Consider the following 19,663-nt stretch of genomic DNA (forward strand, 5'->3'; position numbering starts at 1 on the left):
AAGAATTGAAATGGGGGCAGGAAGGCAAGCGATATTAAACACAAGCCTTCTGCCTAAAATTAACAAATTTTGAAAATGTTGGTATTGTGGGAATTGGTTACTCTGTAGAAATACAGTTTGTATCTCTTTCAAAGAAGCTGCCAGCAGCATATTTTTACTTGAAAATATCTAATTAGAGAAGGGAACGAGCTATTCTGGTATACCCTTTACAAAAAAAATCTGTTTTTGCTTCCCCTCCTCCCCCAATATATGTGTGTTCATTTGCCAAATCTTTACAAGTGCCACTAATGAACTGATTGACTCTTGGAAAAACTGGCAAAACGCACATTTAGGAATTTATCTGGACAGGATCCAAGATTTTGCCATTCTCAAGTTAAGTTGGAATTAGATATGTTCATCCAATTAAAAAAATAAATAAATAAATCACTTTGCACTTGCACTGCAAAAGAAAAAAACTAAATGTGACAGTTTAAACAAATGAAACGCTTCATATCACAGGAATTCTTTTTAATATGTGATGCGACACGTGGCTAGCTATTCCTTTTACATATATGGCAATGTGTGTTTTAGATTTAACAGCCCATTTAGGGAGGAATTGCAGGATGATCCCAAAGTGATAAACAATGAAGACTTTTGTTTCCCTCCTACCATCTCAGGAAACTACAGGCTCAGTACGCCAGTACAGGAGCACAGCCAAATGGGACATTGCAATGGCACACGGAGGAGCTCACAAATCCTAAAATTTCGTACTATTTTATAGTCTTGCTAAGATTGGAAAATCCAACGCCGACACAGGTCAACAGCGCTTTCTCTGCTCCTTTACGCTCTTCGTACGTCTTGCTTTCAATTTTAAACATGATCTGGAAAAAGCTCCTCAAATGCCGCAAAAACTCAATCCTGCCAAACACACAGGAAAACAGAGTGAAAAAATGAATTCCCCATTTCAGCAAAACAGGACACTCCCTCCTTCAGTTTCTTGGCAACACTATGCAGCTTTCAGCCAGAACTGCCAGCTTTATGGATTTAGCCACTTATCAAAAAGCTACATTTCAGAATTTAAGAAAACACCATGGCTTTGAGCACATTATAAAACTAGTATTTTTCAATAGGAGAGATCAAACGATTAGATTGACATGCTGCAGCCTGAGGCTTCCTATGGAGGTTTGTATTCTGTTCAAAGAGACCAGGTGCAGTCAGTCTTTCGATGGCACCACCATTCTTCAGTTATCACAGTACTGTACCAATTACATATACAGCACCGGTACCATGATAACCGAAAAAGGACAGTTCACATTCTCAGACTCCGCCTGGGAAATGCTGTTCTATAGTACAAAAAAAGCACAAGTGATCACTTGATAGTCCCAGAGTCCTCGTCTAAACACAAAATCTAGGGCTATAAAAAGGAATTATCTGGATCAGCAGTTACACATCGCAAAAGCAAACTTACGTGTAAGGAGACAAAGGTCCAAGCAAGATTTTGGAGACATCTTGCTGCCCCAGGGTCATAAGCAGCAAAACTAAGCTCTGATTCACTGAATCCACGCATCCTCCCTGAAAAACACAAACACGTGAGTCTTTAAGACGGGTCAAGGGAGAACAGGCCCCAGGGATGGATACAAAATAGACAATGAACTGTAAACACAGAAATCCTTAGGCCCCGTTCACACCTTTCCGTTTTGTCGGGCGTTCAATGCTCTATGAACGCTCTACAAAACGTACAACCATGAAAATCCCATTGTTTTCTATGGGTATGGTTCACACCTTTCCGTATTTCCGCCCGTCCGAACGCCCTACAAAACGGCTGACGTCCAAACAAGTACATGTACTTCATTGGGCCGTTTTGGAGGGCGTTTTCCATTGGGATACAGCCAAGTTGCCTTCGGAATCGCGCGACGGTCGCGCGATTTTTTTTTTACTGCGAGACGCGGTAAAAAGACCGCGTGACGGTCGCGCAACAGACGTGCATACGTAATACGCCTAGGTGTGAACCCAGCCTTACACAAATGACTATAAGCTTTGGCAATCAGAGCACAGAGATTGACATCTAAGGGCATTACATTGTAAACCAAAACCATGTTAAAAGAAAAACCAAAATCAATACAACTAGCAGTAATGTTTATTTTAGAATTCTAGCTAATGGATCTTGGGTGTGTTGTAGCTACACTGCCCCTCAGTGGTCCAAATGGAGCACTGCATTTTAGGTGAGAAAAAAGGAAGTTTCCCATTATGCATCATCAAAAGCAGGCTAAAGCAGTATATTAGAACTCATAAGCGGAGACCTTTATACTGATGACACACAATATAATGCGTGCGCACACGCACTGAACTTAAATGGTGTCTGCAAAAGAACATGTGCAGCAGTCATTCCACATAAAAAAACTGATCGGATTTCCTTTAAATGGGTAGGCCTATTTTTAAGGGAAAGGAAGACCAAACTTTCATTTAATTGCATTACCTGTACTACAGAATACTTTTGTATCATATTAGATAATGCTAAAAAGTCAATCTGCAAATCCTAAAAAACATAAAATAGCAAATACTGCTCATGTGTCAGACATGTATCTATATATCTCAATCAGTTAGATGCACCGCACACCAGCCTTTTTCTAGCCGGTGCTGTCAATACAGGAATCAGTGTGCACAATTCCTTGCATATAACAATAGTCAGGCTATTGCAGCTATCCTTTCTTTTCACTACCTTCTTTCATACATTTGGGGAGTCTCCCACATGGCAAACAGCGAATGTGTTTACTTTTTTTTTTCCGCTGGCCACTCTTCCCTGACGGCCAGCTCTGTGGAGTGTACGGTTTAAAGTGGTCCTATGGACAGATACTCCATTCTCCTCTGTGGAGCTACAGCTCCCTCAGGGTTATCTTTGGTCTTTGCTGCCTCTCTGATGAATGCCCTCCTTGTCTGGTCCCTGTGCTTTGGTGAGTGGCCCTCTCTTGGCAGGTTTGTGGTGGTGCCTTATTCTTTCCATTTTTCCATTATGGATTTAATAGTGCTCTGTGGGATGTTCAAAGTGGTTTATATATTTTTTGAAATCCCAACCCTGATCTGTACTTCTCCACAACTTCGTCCCTAACCTGTTTGGATAGCTCCTTGGTCTTCATGGTGTCGAACCCCCAGTACTATACAATCGTACGACTTGTCTTTCCTGCATGTCGAAAACTTCAGTCGATCGTACGATTTTTGCAAGGTTGGTCGTTGGTGACGTTTCCGTACGTCAAGTCGTACGATTAACACTGCTCATGCGCAAACGAAAATATGTGCGGTCGATTACCGCAATTCATCCAGGTGTTTTTTTTTAACTAACGCTGATTGAACCTTGCGATAATCGGGGCAGGATGGGGCCGTTGTTCGATCAGACGAAATGTTTCGTTCAATAATCATAAGGTGTATGGGCACCTTAATGTTCAAAGTTTCAATTTTTTTTTTATATATAACCCAAACCTGATCTGTACTTCTCCACAAATTCGTCCCTGGCCTGTTTGGAGAGCTCCTTGGTCTTCATGGTGCCACTTGTATAGTGGTGTTGAACATTGAGATATATATATATTGTGATATTGGGGAGCTCACAGAGCACTCGCACAGGCTTTTCCATTAACAAAACGTCTTTATTTTCTGTTCAAAAGGCAGACAGTAAAGGAAGTCCAACATAAATAGCTTGCTGCAGCATATAACAGATATGGGCTCACCAATGCTCACCCTTCACAGGTTATCCTGTTCAGTGTCCCGGTCCCAGGACCTTACTGTTTTCCTCAACAGGATCTCTTCAGGAATACACTGGGCACTTTGAGCAACTTTGAGCAGCCTTTGATTTCACACCCATACACCTTGGGTGCCTGGCTCTCTCAGCCTCTCTAGGCCTTCCAGCCTCCAACACATACACAGCCTCCTGGCTTCTGGGTGGAGTCCGCCTGACTCCGAGACACCACCTGTCCCTCTTCCCAGCAGGAGCCCTGAACACACTCCAGCACCCTCCTCATGAGGGATGCACACAGGTGCAAAATCAGGTGCTGGCTGCCACTAAAGCCTGGACCCAGGAATGGAGATTTCATCCCTCCCAATGCTCTTTGAAATCTCCCAGTTCCAGGAACCCAAGCCAAATCAGGAAAACCTGGGAAGAACCTGCTCAGCCCCCCTGGCTGAGAGACCTGGGTGACTATATTGCCAAAAGACACCCTGGCATTGCCACAATATATATATATATATATATTTTTCCTATTTTGTTGCATTGCTACCTGGAATTTAAAATGGGTTTATATTTGGATTACATGCAATAGACATACACAAAATAATCCAAAAACTAATACGGCTTACCCATTTGTATTGCTATATTATATATATATATCTCAATACAAATGGGTAAGCCGTATTAGTTTATATATATAGCAATACAAATGGGTAAGCCGTATTAGTTTTTGGATCCATTTTGGATTATTTTGTGTATGTCTATTGCATGTAATCCAAATAAAAACCCATTTTAAATTCCAGGTAGCAATGCAACAAAATAGGAAAAATGCCAATGGGGTGAATACTTTTTGCAAGTCACTGTACCATCATGCTGTTGTGCTGAGGTCACACATACACATTAACAAATTAATGGGCTGCCTAGGATACCAAAAAGGTGTATGCACCATTTTGTTTTTGCATGTGACTTGTAGTACAACCATTTGAACCCAGCGTTACAAGCATTGTGCACTACTGAATTCCAAGTTTTTGCTGCCTAGTATGTTGCGGTTAACAAAAAAGGGCCATCTAGGTGTGGTCTGGGACTGTGCTCAGGTAACCCACAAGAAGCTGCAGCTTTTTGTTCTCAATATTGTATAATGCCTAAATTAATGAAAACCAGCTAAATTTTTCACTTCATTGTGGCTGGTGCTTATTCTGTATATCCCCTTTATAGGCAGTGACAAAGGGTATAAAGCAGTCATTCATGCCAAAGAAAGCAAGAATGACAGTTCATACATGGAATATAAAAATCCCTCTTCATATACAGTATATTTAAAATACAGTTAATTTCAAATGAAAATATATCTGCATCCATAGTCTACTAGATGCTATAATCCTTAAATGTAGTGCCTGCATTAGTTTTCTTTTTTCAAGCTTTTTTTCCCGTCACAGGGTTGGCTCCACTGCATTAATGGAGTCACCCTTGTACAGCAGCACTGTCATCCCGTGGAAAGGGTAGTGTTAGATGGACTTGACTAAACAAATTAAAGCCAAATACCAGATAACACTTTTAAACACTTACAGCTATTTTTTTCCCCTTTTGGGATAAAGATTTAATATAAATGGATAAAAGCCGACCATTGTAAGAAACGCCTATCAGTGTTAAAATGGTTTGTTTCAACCCTCTCTGCGCCACTATTGCTGGACGGCTCAGCCTGTTAAAGGGTGTTGAAAAATAATGGACTTAAGGAGAACTATGAGGTGAGTGCTTTTCACTCACCTCATAGTTCTAGCCGACCTGTGACAATGAGACTGTCACAGGTCGCCTCAGTAGATCGGGAGGTGAGAGAACACATGCCGGGTTCGCTCGCCTCTCGATCCTGTCATGGCTCTCTGCCGTGACAGGGGGAGGGGCTGGATTCCCCTCTCCGATCTGCCAGCGCTGACTGGCGGAACGGACGGGGGAGCCAGCTGTCACTCACGCAGCTGGGCGGATCCCGTCATCTACGTCGGGATCCGCTCCGGCGTCTCAGTATACTGCGAGCTGTAGCTCGCGGTATACTGAGCTTAGGGTAACGGGAGGTCGCTAGTTTGTGTCCTCCCGTTACCCTAAGGAGAACTATGGGGAAAAACACTGACCCCCATAGTTCTCCTTTAAGCTGGCTTTATACTTCATGAATCTGTCAAACTTCACTCAGTGGGTGGCACTCCAAAAATCAATGGAGCTGGGCTAAAAATAGTCAGATGTAGGCACTGTTCAGGTATTTTGAAGCCAGCAGGGGAGATTGTCTAAATACAATAGCCGCAGAGGGACATTTCTCCATCCATGCGGTTTAGCATGAATGGAGGAACTAGTTAGGCATTTTCCATTCAGCCAATAACCCCCTAAAAAAAAAGCCTAAAAAAAGGGAAACTAATGGAGCCACCACATTTAACGATTGGTAAGCTCCAATACATGATATTGCATTTGGGAAAAAATGACCAGCAGCCGGCACAAATATACTATGGATATCCTCTCATCACAATTCCTTGGTGCCCAAGTGAATACACTCTGGTACAGGGAAGAAGAAAGATTACACCAATTAAACCTCAGTTCCCAGTTCAGGTCGGACAAGCTTGAAAATGTCAAATAAATTAAATGCATAATATGGCAACATGCTGCATCCCAAATGAGATTTACCTTCACCTTCTGTTCCCAGTGACAGGGAATCACAGACAAGAACTGCTGGGATCTCATGGATGGAGACAGAGCACAACAAAAGTGTTTGTTTTTTGCTGTCTGTGCCCCCATCTGGGTGATTTCCTATCAGGAATGGGTGCCATTGAGACAGGAACACACAAAGCAATACAGATATTGTAATCCTTCCCCATTCTTCTAAATAACTGCTTTATTGCACTACAAGAAACGTTTTTGCTGGAGTTGGGCTTTAATAGTTTCTCCCGGCTGCACAGCACCAATCAAATACCTATGGCTATATTTTAGTTTAATGTGATTCTTAACAAGCTGAACCACGTACCAACTGCCTGCTATTTATTGGAGATTCCAGTGTTGACATACTGCCACCAGGAACTTGTGTAACACTACAAAGCTGAAGCATAGTGTCACATTCTTCACAATGCAGTACAAGCCAATAATTGGAAAGCCCAGCTGTGAGAGTGTAATGCCTTCTTTACAGCCTTATGGGCTCATGCACATGGGCATATTAAAATTCTCCCATCTTTTCTGGATCTTTCTGCCAGAAGCGGTCAGAAAAACTCCGCTTACAAATAGGCATTTTAGTGTACAAGAATTTGGAAGTGTATGCATGTAAACAAATTCTACTAATTAGAATATGAATTTATTCTAGCTGGTAGAATGGATTTGAGTGTGTGTAAAGTATGCCAGTAAGCTCCCATGCTGAACACACTTTGGGGCATTTTTTTTATGGCCCCAAACACTGCTCTAAAATCTGGATCTAAACTGCACAAAAGGATGAACACATTGGCTTAAAACAGATGCGTTCTGAGCCATAAAAAAAAGCCTCAAGAAGTGGCGTTTTCTCTGCCCGCGTGCAGGAGGCCTTAAAAGAGAACTACGGGGTTAAGTGTTTTTCCCCATAGTTCTCTTAAGGCTCCACAGGAGCACATATACTAACCTCCTCCCGTGAGCCAAAGCTCAGTATATCGCATTACTGTCGAGATCCACCCAGCTGCGCCAGTGACATCGGGCTCTGCCTATCTAGAGGCAGAGCAAGCTGTACCCACCCCCTCCCCGTCCGTTCCTTCAGTCAGCGCTGGAGTATCGGAGTGGGGAATCTCTGTGTGGAGCGGTGACTAACAGTCACCACTCTCTGCAGGGAGATCAAAAAGTGAGCGAGCGACGGTATGTGTTCGCTCACTTCCTGATCTATTGAGCCGACATGTGACAGTTTCATTGTCACACATCGGATTTGAACTATGAGGATGAGTGATTTTTCACTCACCTCATAGTTCTCCTTTAAGGGCAGGAATAGAAAAACCAATGTGCAGAAATCTACCCTGAGTTCCATGGAGATAGGAGGGAGCAGATGATTCACATGGCTAACATTATAGCAGATGTTAAATACAACACTTGGGAGGTGCTGGCCTTTGTAGTAAACAGATGTATAGTAACGCTTGTCTAATCAGGCGCAGTATACATTGGCAAAGTATTGTCTATAACCATTACATCTGACAGTGCTCGTTCCCAGGTATAGCTGCAATGGCTATAATAATTACTGATGCAGAAAGCTATGCAAACATGCAAAGACCAAACTTTGAACTACTAACGATCTGCAGACATTTCAGTGCAGTGGCTTGGAACGTGCACAAGCCAAAGACAGCCAGGCAACTAGCACACGTTTGCCATCATCCCAAATATTCATCAACAATTGCCAAGTGTGAACAACCGACTTGGTTACAAAGCATGCAATTTCAGCGTAAATGTTTTTAGACACAATGGCCATCAGGCTCCTGGAATTTGAAAATCCTTTGCTTTAAGATATTCTCTGTGGTAATGTCAGTGCATTACACAAGGAAACAAGAGAATGTATTAGCAGGCATTCCTTGGTAAAAACTTGCAGTATACACTACGGTTTGGCTTTGACTCTGCTGCTGTTGTATTTAGGAGTATTCATCATGAGTTTTCTTCAAAGGTATTGAAGCATAAAAGGTTGAAATGCTAACTTTATAATCCAGAGAAAAAAAATGAACATTTTCATATACTGTTCATAAATGCATCATAAGATGATATTGCTAGTGTAGAACATGCCATTCTTACTGATACAGGTTACTGTTCTGCACCTCATGACCATAAAAGTAAAACTCGAAGAATGACAGCCAACACTCATCACCTATATAGGCTAATAAAGTAGATCACACCCTTTTAGTCTAGCACAAAACTATTATCCAATAAATTACATTAAAATGTGAGCCACACAAAACTGATCCTCAAAACCTGACTAAAAAACAGTCAAGAAGGCTGTAGTAGTGCCCTATATTAACTAGTTTGGAGGCAGTCCCTCTTATGTAAGAGTTACGAAAGCTATGCTTCCAAGGGCCAACAGCCAGAACCCTCTGCCAATTAATAAAACTCAGTGGAAGAATGCAGACTTAAATGTCAAATAGGACGTGTGCTATAGACTTAATAAGCTACGTTTAAATGCTAAACTGACAAAAAAAAGTGCCAGAATCTACTGCATTCACCTGGAAAAAAAAAAAAAAAACCCCCAAATTTGTAAATGTCAGTTGCAACTTACCCGTCTTTAGCTAAAAGTGACCCATTTCACGATTCCCTACTGGAGTTATGGTTATGTCACCTCCGCTGGTCTCTGCACTTTAAAAGAATCCAGTGTTACCCTGTCACTAGTTTGCTTTGCTTTCTGTTCAAGCCGCCTTACTTGTATTTATTAACTGAAACGGAATATCAATGAGGGTGGCTTCCCACAGAAAAACGCTACCTCGGACTTTTCAATGTATCATCTCAAATCCTCTTGGACAAACGGCAGCCGTCTTTATACGACACAAAGGGAGAAGCAGCACAAAAGTCACTGATGGAATCTTTTCTTGTTTTACATTTGTATCTGGCTGTGACATATTAGAGCCAGGAAAGATCCCTGCCAACACAGACCTTGGGCAGCTGTCCTGGGCACAATGACAAGAGTAAATCATACCGTGCAGTCCATGCTACACTAAGCACCCGCATAAATATGTAGGTATACTTAGCTCTTCATCAGATTCAGCTTTCTTTTGCTGGTATCTGCACTATCAACATGTTTAAAAGGTGCCCATACACCTTACGATTATCGGACGATTTTCGTATGCGATCGACTTTTCGGCCGATAATCGTATGTGTGCATTGCAGTGTCCGACCGACATTACTGTACAATCGTACGACTTTTGACGGTCAAGCATGTTTGAAAACTTTGCTAGATCGTACGATTTTAGTAAGGTTGCTGGCGTTTCCGTCCGTCAAAAGTCGTACGATCTACACTGCGCTTGCGCTAACGAAAATACGGCAAATCAATTACCGCATTTCGTCCAGGTGTTTTTCGTTAATTACAGCTAAATTAATCTTGCGATCATCGGGGCAGGATGGGGCTGCCGTACGAAAATTGTACGACTATTCGATCATCGGACGAAAAGTTACGTCCGATAATCGTAAGGTGTATGGGCACCTGAACACTAACAACTTCAACTGTATTTACATTGTTCCATTAACCGCTTGAAGACTGCGGTGTTTAGACCCCCTTCCTGGCCAGGCCATTTTTCAGTGTTCAGCGCTGCAGTACTTTGACATTTATTCCGTCATGTAACGCTGTACTGAAATTAATTTTATACCATTTTTTGGGGACAGATAGAGCTTTCTTTTGGTGGTATTTAATCACCACTGGGGGTTTTATTTTTTACTATATTCAGGAGAAATTACTGAAAATTTTGAAAAAAATACGTTTTTTTTACATTTGTGTTACAAAACAACTAATATTACCCACTTTTTTGGTAAAATATAAAAGACGGGGTCACGTCGGGTAAATAGACACCAAACATGTCAAGCTTAAAAATTGTGCGCACTCGCAAAAAACTAGCATACCCAAAATTGGCCATAGGCGACGCTTTAAAAGCTTTTACAGCTCATCAGTTTAGTATCATCAGTGATTGATGGCCCTAGAATTATTGCTCTCACTCAGACGTTCGCGGCGATATGTAACATGTGCGGCGTAATGGGCGCAATCGTCGTTTTTGCAGGTATGCACACATGACGCATGTTTACATGCGTGTATGTAGGGGTGGGAACTTCAAATTTATTTTGTATGTGCAACGTAAAAAATTTTTTTTTGGGGGGGGGAAACTAATTTTTTTTCCACTTAACTTTATTGCCATCACATAGGAGGCTAAGAAACCCCTATATATGATCGCAAAAGAAGTGACAGGTCCTCTTTATGGAGACATCAGGGGTCTCCAAGACCCCTGTCACCTAGGACCCCCCTGAAGAAGCTGATGAAGCAGAGATCTGCTTCATCAGCTTCTCTCCAGCATCTGAAGCTGGAGAGTGACACAAGAATGCGGAGGTGATTTGTAATATACACCGCATTATGACAGCGGAGAGGGGACCGGAGGGAGATCGTGAACCGACCTCCCTCTAATCCTGTCAGAGAGCCACTATGCTTGTCCCGGGCTCGCACCGGGGCACAGCAGAGCCCGGGATCCGCGTGACAGCGGGAGGGGGGGAGCCGCGGAGGGGGGGGGCGCACATACCGGGACTGCATACAAGTGATCTGCCGGCTCTACAGCCGGCGGATCGCTTGTATGTTAACAGGCATCGCCGCCAGTTTTTAAATTATGCGTCTTTCCCGCTCTGGCTCGCTTCGCACGAGTGGGCGGGACTAACAGGACATTTATACACGCCCAGTTACATCCAAGAAGCTCAACGGCCGGCCAGCCGGGAGGTAGTTAAATAGGTTTACAGTGGACCACTTTAGAAGAAATCTTTTGTGAGGAAAGGTACAGTACTCAATACAACATTTAAAGTGTATGTAAAAGGCAATTTTTTCTGCTTCTAAAGTGTTGCGAGTTCCAGCTTTTCTTGTTGGGGTTCCTTACGGTGCAGGTCCTCATGTATAGCTCTCTATCCAGCAAGGAGAAAATGGGCACAGAAAATGCACTGCTACTTTTCAGAAGGAATTCATTTTGGTCTGGATACTGTTTAGGCACAATTAACATAGCTAGATGTTCTCTATAAGATAGCTAGTTTTTGAGTCCACACCCACTTTAAGTGAAACTGAACTTACCTTACCAATTGTAAACAAACAGTAGATATGGCAGTCCAGTCACTTGCATTCCAGACTGGCTTTTGATAAAGGATAAAATGCTCCCGATGCCGGAACTTCCAGTATCATGAAGCAGGGCGGCCAGTCATTACGTGCTGCACGGGTTCCTAATTGGCCGGAAAGCCGGCTCCATGCTCCCTGGTAACCAGGGAGCATGGAGCTGGCTTTCCGGCCAATTAGGAAGCCGGGGGTGTGTAATGACGAGGAAGCTTGGAGACAGCTTCCCGGCCAATCGGGAAGCTGGGGGTTGAGTCACTTGGTGATCTCTCTTCTAGGGCTGCAGCTAACGATTATTTTCATAATCGATTAGTTGGTCGATTATTAAGTTCGATTAATCGGTTAATCGGATATAAAAAAAAAAGGCTCCAGTGATTGACGACTAGTTTGTGTTAAGATTGTAGTCCATCACGGGAGCAAGCTTGGCGCGGTGGAAGTAAAAAAAAAGTGTGGTGTGCAATATAGTACATTATACAGCGGCGCAGTGCAGAATACCAGCAGCTATAGAGGAATGTAGCAATAGTACATTATACTATAATGTACTATTGCTGGGATTTGTAGTTCTCTGTAGCTGGCGTTATTCTGCATTGCGCTGTATATAATGTATTATTGCTGGGATTTGTAGTCCTCTATAGTTGGTGGTATTCTCCATTGCGCTGCTTCCGGCTTCCTAATGATTTATACTGCGCAATGCAGATTACCACTGACCATTTATAGAGGAACAAATCCCAGCAAAAATACATTATACAGCGCAATGGAGAATACCACCAGCTATAGAGGAACAACAAGTCCCAGCAATAATACATTATACCGGGTGTTTAATATATTATTGCTGGGATTTGTTGTTCCTCTAAGGCCTGTGCCGTGGGCACGGCGGCCGCAGCGTGTGACGTGTGGCTCAGGCCGCATGTGGAGCCCGGAACAGCCCCGAACAGGCAAATCAATCGATAGCCGACGAATCGACGATCGAAAACGTTGTCAACGTTTTCAATCGTTGATTTTAATCGACTAAATCGATTAACTGTTGCAGCTCTACTCTCTTCTACACAAATCTGTTGTGCACGGCACCATCCGGGATATCACTGCGAGCACCACTACTGAATCTATGGTTGTGAATGCTGTAAGGAGTGCTGTAAGGAGTGCTGGGGACACATCTGTTCATATACCCAATTATTAAGACACCTCCATACTCAAGCATGCCTATATATTGCAAATGTCTGTTTTAAAAGAGCTGTGGTAATAAAATAACTATGGCAAACCAAAACACAACACTAGAACATAGCAAACTGATGCAGGAATAATGCCAAAAAAACAAAGCCTTGCAATGGACACTGGTATAGAAAGCCAAGTAGACGCTGACATTTGGAAATTAATACAGAGAGTTTGTACACGACCAGTCAGTACACACATCTAGTTTAGCATTACTTTGCTGGCCCCTCCCCTACATACAGGCTGAAAAAACACAACCATTGCCCAGATCTCTGCTCAAAATAATCCCACTATGATGTGCATAGGCAAATGTATCCCTTAGAGCTGTCACGTAAAATATTTTTGCTATGAAATCTATAACAGTCCCAGATATTGAGGCTGATTTACAAAAGTAGTTGGCAATGTTCACTTAAACTCTGAAGATTCGCTTCATGTTAACAGTAAATTCCTGTTAGGAATTTGGGTTTCACATAATTGAAGTAAATGTTCACACAATTTATTGAGTGAAGATTCCCAACTTCTTCAGTAAATCAGCTTCACCTTTCACATATTCTATGTGGGAAAAAAAAAGTTTGGCCTGGAGATCTACTGAAGTATTTATTCTGACAGACAATACAAGTGTCAAAACACAAACATGGACCAAATGGACACATGGACCAAATGGACATATGTTAAAAATCAGTGACCAATAGAGGGGAGTAAGGACCCATGTGTTGATACCATGTATTTGGTGGGATAACCCTTGGCGTTTGTCTACAATTATCTTCTTTGAGCATGTAATTACTTCTGTTCTTGAAATTTGAAAAATAAAATAAAGATGAGTGACCAATATGCATTTCTATTCGTTGCTTGCCTTAAATCCATCCAATTGATTTGATTATGAAGCTACAAATATCACATGGACTAAGCACAGAATCACTGCTTGTGTACGAGATATGGCACCATGATCACTGAAAAGTTACAGCTGCCGTGCTTACAGCTGCTGTGCTCTCAGGCTAAAAGGCACAAGAAAAGTGGTTTTGCTTAAGTTAAATACTTTATGCAGGGAAAAAAAATGCAGATAAATCTACAAAACGAGAGCATCCTTTTTAGGTATCGTCCTACAAAATTGGAAAATTTGGTAACAAAAAAAAAAAAGAAGGAGGATTTAGTAGGGTGTTTATTTTTAGAAGTGAAAGAAATGGGGGATTCACAAGAACGGGGAAACCACAGTGATCCAGACCTCAGAAATTCAAAATATTCATATACACTGAGTGGCCAGATTATTATGACCACCCCATCAGTACTTCGTTGGGCCACGAGATGACTCCACGAGATGGCTTTGTTGGGCCGCCTTGTGACTCCACGAGATGCTGAAAGGTAATGCGAGGAATCTGACACTGCACTGTTGCCCTTCTGTTGTCTTGTACCAGTCTTGCCACTCTCTGTTCTGCCCTAACATTGACTAGTTGCTGACGGCCACAATTCGCACAGTCAGACCCAGATTTGCGGCAGTCTTTAAACACTTTAATAATGAACCCCTCTTGAACATTTAACGAATTCTGCTGTTTTGCTGATACTCGCTCCATGGCTCAGAGCGCCAACAATCATCCCACGTTCAAAGGCTGTTACATCGCGTTGTTTACCCATATCTTCAGAAAAAAAATCACTTCTACTGTCGTGGTAAACAACCTGCTTCCCTATTTATAATGGTCTGGCCCTCTAGCAAGTTCAGCGCAAAATTATAGCTAATTTGCCTACAAAGGTGGTCATAATAAGCTGGCCACTCAGTGTATATTCCCAAGGAGTGTGGAAAAACTTTACATTTTTTTCCAAATACCTGTTGGTGTCACTATGGTGATCACTACCACCTGAGGATTATTTTCAAGATGATCCACATCTTGTTTGAGCCAATTTTTGTGTTCTATATGCTGGTTTTCATATGAATGAACCATTTTTTCACTTTCTTGCATAGATATTGCATTGATCATCTATGTAGGATACGCGGAGTAGCTTTTTAGATCATGTGAAATGTGAGCCTGTTTTTAAATATGCTATGTTAATACGTTTTGCTATTTTTATAGATATCAGTTTGTATGTGATGTTTTCCCAGGGAGTGTATCCCTTTGGAGGATATTTCTTCTTTATTGCATATTCTGGGTTCCACACTCCTTGGGAACATATATGAATATTTTGAATTTCTGAGGATTGGATCACTTTCGGGTTTATTTTTAGCACTTAAAATCTAGTCCTAGAGAATTGGCTACAAAATCAAGTGAATGTGTATCATCTATCCCTCACACCATAATACAAACCTTGCTCACCTGTCTGATATTTTTCTTGTTCATCTGTCATTTACTATGCTGCCTTTTATTTGAAAACGGCTACTGAACAGAAATGCTTAGTGTTTAAAGATATATATATGTATATAATATGTATAAAATATGGCACACCATATCAAATGAAATATTTAAGTTTTCATCAAGAAAAAACATGGAATCCTACAGACCAATCACAGACAACCACATCCACTTACTCTGTATACTTCTTCCAAAAGAAGCTTAGCGCAGTTCTTCCCCAGATCTTCAGGTAGCACCACAGAACCCTGCCCCTGAGGGTTTGATGCAAGTTCAGCACTTAGGAAATATCCTTCCGTTGTTTCTGCCACCAGAGATAAACCAAAGCCAGGCGACCTGGAAACAAAAGAAGATTGTAACAAATATCTTCAGACAACTATATTATAAGCTATGCCATAGCTTAGAAATGAGGACATAGCACAAGCATTACAGCCATGAAATACACAGCACAGCTCTATAACCCAAATGCAATAAAGTATGGGCATACTGAAAATCCCTCACTGTTTTGGGAGATAGTGTAAAATTACCCGTTGTGCTGTATTTTCCTTATTGCAGCATCAATGTGTTAACTCAAAGCAACATACCAGGTTTATAACACAAAGTATACTTTGATGCCTAAAACAGATAAATAATATAGTTCGTAATACTTTTAGATTGTAAGCGCTCACGGGCAGGGCCCTCCTAACCATTTTGTATTGTAATAGTAATGTCCTCATATTGTAAAGCACTGCTCAAACTGAGAGTGCTATATAAATGCTGAATCATAAAAACATATTAAAACATAATAATAATAAAAAACAATACTTACTTTCCAGAATTTGTCCCTTTAAGATGATCTGTGTGTATATAAATATCTGGAAGAAACTTATTCAGAACACTTCTTGCTGATTCCACAATTCGGTTGCCAATTTGTGGAGAGACTCGAACTGAATATCTGTCAGTCAAGGGTCAAGGTTAAGAATCCACTGCAACAGAGGAAAAAAAAATACCCACTGCAAACCATGGCTTACTTACCACCATGCAAAACTAAAATACATAGGTCTGTAAAAAACACAGCTGTTCACATCACAGCCAAACAATACTTTGGAACTGAGATTTCCATCTCCACCCAAGAGGGAGTTACATTGTAGCAGTTACCGTACTTGCAGTAGCACAGAAAGCTTCATCATTCCCTCACTTGCTTGATAACTATGTTTATTACCCTTCTGAAAGCTTCTGATTTAAATGTTTTGTTGCACTTCACAAAGTTGGACATTCTGATAAAGTGCATATAAACCCAAGCACAAAATGTTACATAATGCAGCTTACCAGAGCCAAGATGTGGCGGGTGCATTAGCTTTCACCTTTTATCCTCACTGGTGATGCTGCCAATAACACACTTTCTGTACTAGTTGACAACATTCAAACATCATGCAGTACTTGAGGAGAAATGTTTGTCACTCTAAGACAGAGAAGTGTGTTGGAACTACAGAAAGAATACCCTGTGCATAACATGTGGGAGGAGTCCCATAGTCCACAGAGAACTGGGAAGGCTGATAACTGTGGCAATAGAAGTTCACTGAACAGAAAGTTAGAAAGGACACTTAATTTCTGCAAGGATCAACATTTACTATTTCTGTGTTTACCCATCTAAGTACTGATAAGCTGCAATATACATTGTTTTCTCTGTACCCCATTTCCTGACAATATAGTTTAGGAATGCGTTGAACTCTGAAAAAGTTGCTGGATTGAAAAAAAAGGATACGCTACTCCTCGGATGCGCTTTATTTTGCCAGGATCTGTCAAAAGAACCGGTCTCAGAACCTTCCTAACTGGACAGGAAAAAATTACCTCCCCTCCTCCTCCCGGAGGCATTCCTCTTTTCAAAATCTAGAAAGACAACAAAATAGGTCAGTTTTCCACACAGCAGAGTTTAGAAGATATCCATCCTCCTAGGAAACTAGCAGAAAACCGAGGCATGCTGGTAGTAGTAGGAGGAAGTTATGCTAGGCTGGCCTACAGTTTGTTAGCCAGTGTCCGATCTCCTGGCAGCAGCATAGCCTAAAGGTGAAAGGCCTCAAATGGACAAAAAAACAAAAAAAAACCACAACAACTTATATACAAGCATAATGCCAGTCTTAGTACAAGAATAAGCCCCAGCATATTTTCCCAAATATGACAGAAGCTTGGTCATGTTAAGCTGCAGAGGGTTGCCAAAATACCAATACCAGCAAGGCATCTTACTCCATATATAACAGCTCTGCACACTTGATATATACTTTTGTGCAAAATAAGAAGCCCAAATAACCTGCCCAGTGTATAGCAGGCACCTTGCAATGCTTTAGGGTTCATTCAGACAAACCCTATTTCACAACGTAAAATGCAGGATCTTGCTGGCATTCACTTGCAGCAAGATACATAGTGTAGACAGCCAAAAACGCAGTATTATCTGCCACTGGTCAACAAGTACATATCAACAAAGTGTCAGCACTCAGGGCTGGTTCACACGATTTTCTGGTCCAGATCTGGAGACGCGGTGCTATGCATGCAGTGCGTTTTTGATGTGTTCCAGTTTTTTTTGGTTGGAGTGGGGCTGTCAGTATGTTCCTGCATTTCCGGACAAAATGTGACATGCAGTCTTTTTTCTGTCCGGACTGGAACGGACTGGTGAGAACTGTAGCCCATAAAACACATAGGGATACATTGGGATGGATTTTGGGTGCATGAGCGCACTGATCTGATCTGGACAGAGTCCGGACGTCGTGTGAACAAGCCCTTACAGGCTATTAATAAAACCCTTGGTTGTTAGGGTGCAGGCCGCTACTGCTGCCTAGTATCCTTGGCTGCTAGGACGTAGGAGGTTCTAGCTGACTACACATTGTTGATATTTACATGTTGACCAGCAGCAGGCAAATGGCTGCAATAAACTGTGCACTTGTTAACATTACAAAAAACACAAATACATGAATACAGGCGATGAATACAAGCGTTTAAGTGTATGCGCAGCCAAACTTCTTTTGTTAGAGTGAAAAAGGAAAGGACTAAAGAGTGAAAAAGGAAAGGACTATATTTCTTTTACTACTATACAGGGGTCTGTAAAAAGAGATATTCCCTCACTAACTGTCCTATTGACAAAGAGACAAAGACTTCTGATGGCCCTATGCCTTTATTCTACATTACATGCACACCAAGCCAGGTAAAACCTTACCTTGAGTTCAAAATGTTCACCATCTATGCCAAACTTTTTCAGCAAAGGAATAGCTGTAGCTTTAAGAGTATCCACCTTTAAAAGAAAAGAAACAAAAATCAACGGTCTCTTGCACACGTTGTATCAGAATGAAAGGCTGGCACAATATTTCTATTCATTCTTAGCTTGTGCCAAAAAAATGTATTTAGTGTTTCTCAAGTTCTGCTACTCAGAACACCAATACCAGATAACTCACCGCTCTGATGGATTCTTACAGATGAGTGAATTAAATTTTGTAAACAAGATGCTTCTTTTAATATAGATGAAAATAGAAATAACTAAATATATGAAGAGACTATAGCTCCATCTGCTGGCTGAATACTGCTTACCATAAGTGTACAATATTTGTTTTTACGTGACTAAAAAAAAGAAAGAAAAATATGTTCTTGTTATATTTTTTTAGCCCTGACAATGATACATAAAGATATGTAGTAAACCACTAAATATTCCCTCTGAATAACTTACAAGAAAAACTTGGACCAAAATAAATGGACACAACAGGGGCTTATTTTAAATACACAATCTAGGGAAAGCCTTCCCACAAAACCATAACTCAATTCCTTGTTTTAGGTTACTAGAGAAAAGGTAAAATCAGGCTGGTGACAATGGCCTAGTAGTATGGTAAACAAATTTGTTTTCTCCTATATAGGACTCATTAAATGTATCTATCTACCCATCTATATCATCTGTGAAAACAAATTTATAATAGTGTGCCCATGCTTCTATTTGCCATCCTCCAATGGTCAAGGGTATCAGCACATCCCCACCATGTCATAGGAAAGCCACCATGTAGCTTGGGTTGTCAGTCAATATTATGCCACAGAGGAGAGAGGATACACAAAAAGAAAGGACATCAATTCCCAGATTGTAAGCTAGCTTGATTCATGCCATAAAATATTTTCCACTGTGGGGTTAAAATCTTACCGAAGGATCGACCTGATCATTAGTGACCCCGCGAAGTGTCACTTTTAACGGATGTTTCATAAAAGGAGCTAGGCAGATGAGACTTTCCAAATAGTAGCCGATTGAACGTTGGATGTTGCACTCATGCTCTAAAGCTCCACCAAAGAGGAGACCAGGTTGATAGTACAATGATGTGCCTAAATGAAAGACGGTCGGAAAATGATTACAAACTAGGGCCATTCACTAGTATGGTCTTGTCATATCGTGATAACATCATAGATATGTCTAATCTTTGTGTGCAAACTCAGTTTTTGGTCACCCTTTATTTACAGACACATACAGCAAAGTAACAAATGTTCAAAGAGATCATCATACAAAGCACATCAAAATGGATTAGGCATGCAACTAAAACAGAGACATGCCTCAATTTATTTAGGCTTGGGTTAGATATACACTAGTGCTGGAAGTAGGTTAACGATAGAGGAGGGGGGGGG

The 19,663-nt window shown here is 41.4% G+C and overlaps 1 protein-coding gene across 2 annotated transcripts in view; it reads right to left on the reverse strand.

Moving 5' to 3' along the window:
• Nucleotides 1–426: 426 nt before the first annotated feature.
• Nucleotides 427–19,663, reverse strand: part of RCL1 (RNA terminal phosphate cyclase like 1) — a 26,052-nt gene continuing 6,815 nt past the window's right edge. Inside the window, exons 3-9 of one of the 2 annotated variants that reach the window (XM_018570259.1) lie at nucleotides 19,191–19,366; nucleotides 18,228–18,302; nucleotides 16,785–16,909; nucleotides 15,849–15,974; nucleotides 15,220–15,376; nucleotides 1,448–1,551; nucleotides 427–897 (exon numbers count right to left, since the gene is read on the reverse strand). In XM_018570259.1, coding sequence (XP_018425761.1) covers nucleotides 750–897; nucleotides 1,448–1,551; nucleotides 15,220–15,376; nucleotides 15,849–15,974; nucleotides 16,785–16,909; nucleotides 18,228–18,302; nucleotides 19,191–19,366 — 911 coding nt within the window. In that variant the 3' untranslated portion in view covers nucleotides 427–749. Of the gene's footprint in view, nucleotides 1,323–1,447; nucleotides 1,552–15,219; nucleotides 15,377–15,848; nucleotides 15,975–16,784; nucleotides 16,910–18,227; nucleotides 18,303–19,190; nucleotides 19,367–19,663 lie in introns of both variants that reach the window. The other variant, XM_018570260.1, reaches the window with a different exon arrangement.

Source organism: Nanorana parkeri, unplaced genomic scaffold (assembly GCF_000935625.1).
Source record: "Nanorana parkeri isolate BGI_ZX_2015 unplaced genomic scaffold, ASM93562v1 scaffold1489, whole genome shotgun sequence".
NCBI classification, from domain to species: Eukaryota; Metazoa; Chordata; class Amphibia; order Anura; family Dicroglossidae; genus Nanorana; species Nanorana parkeri.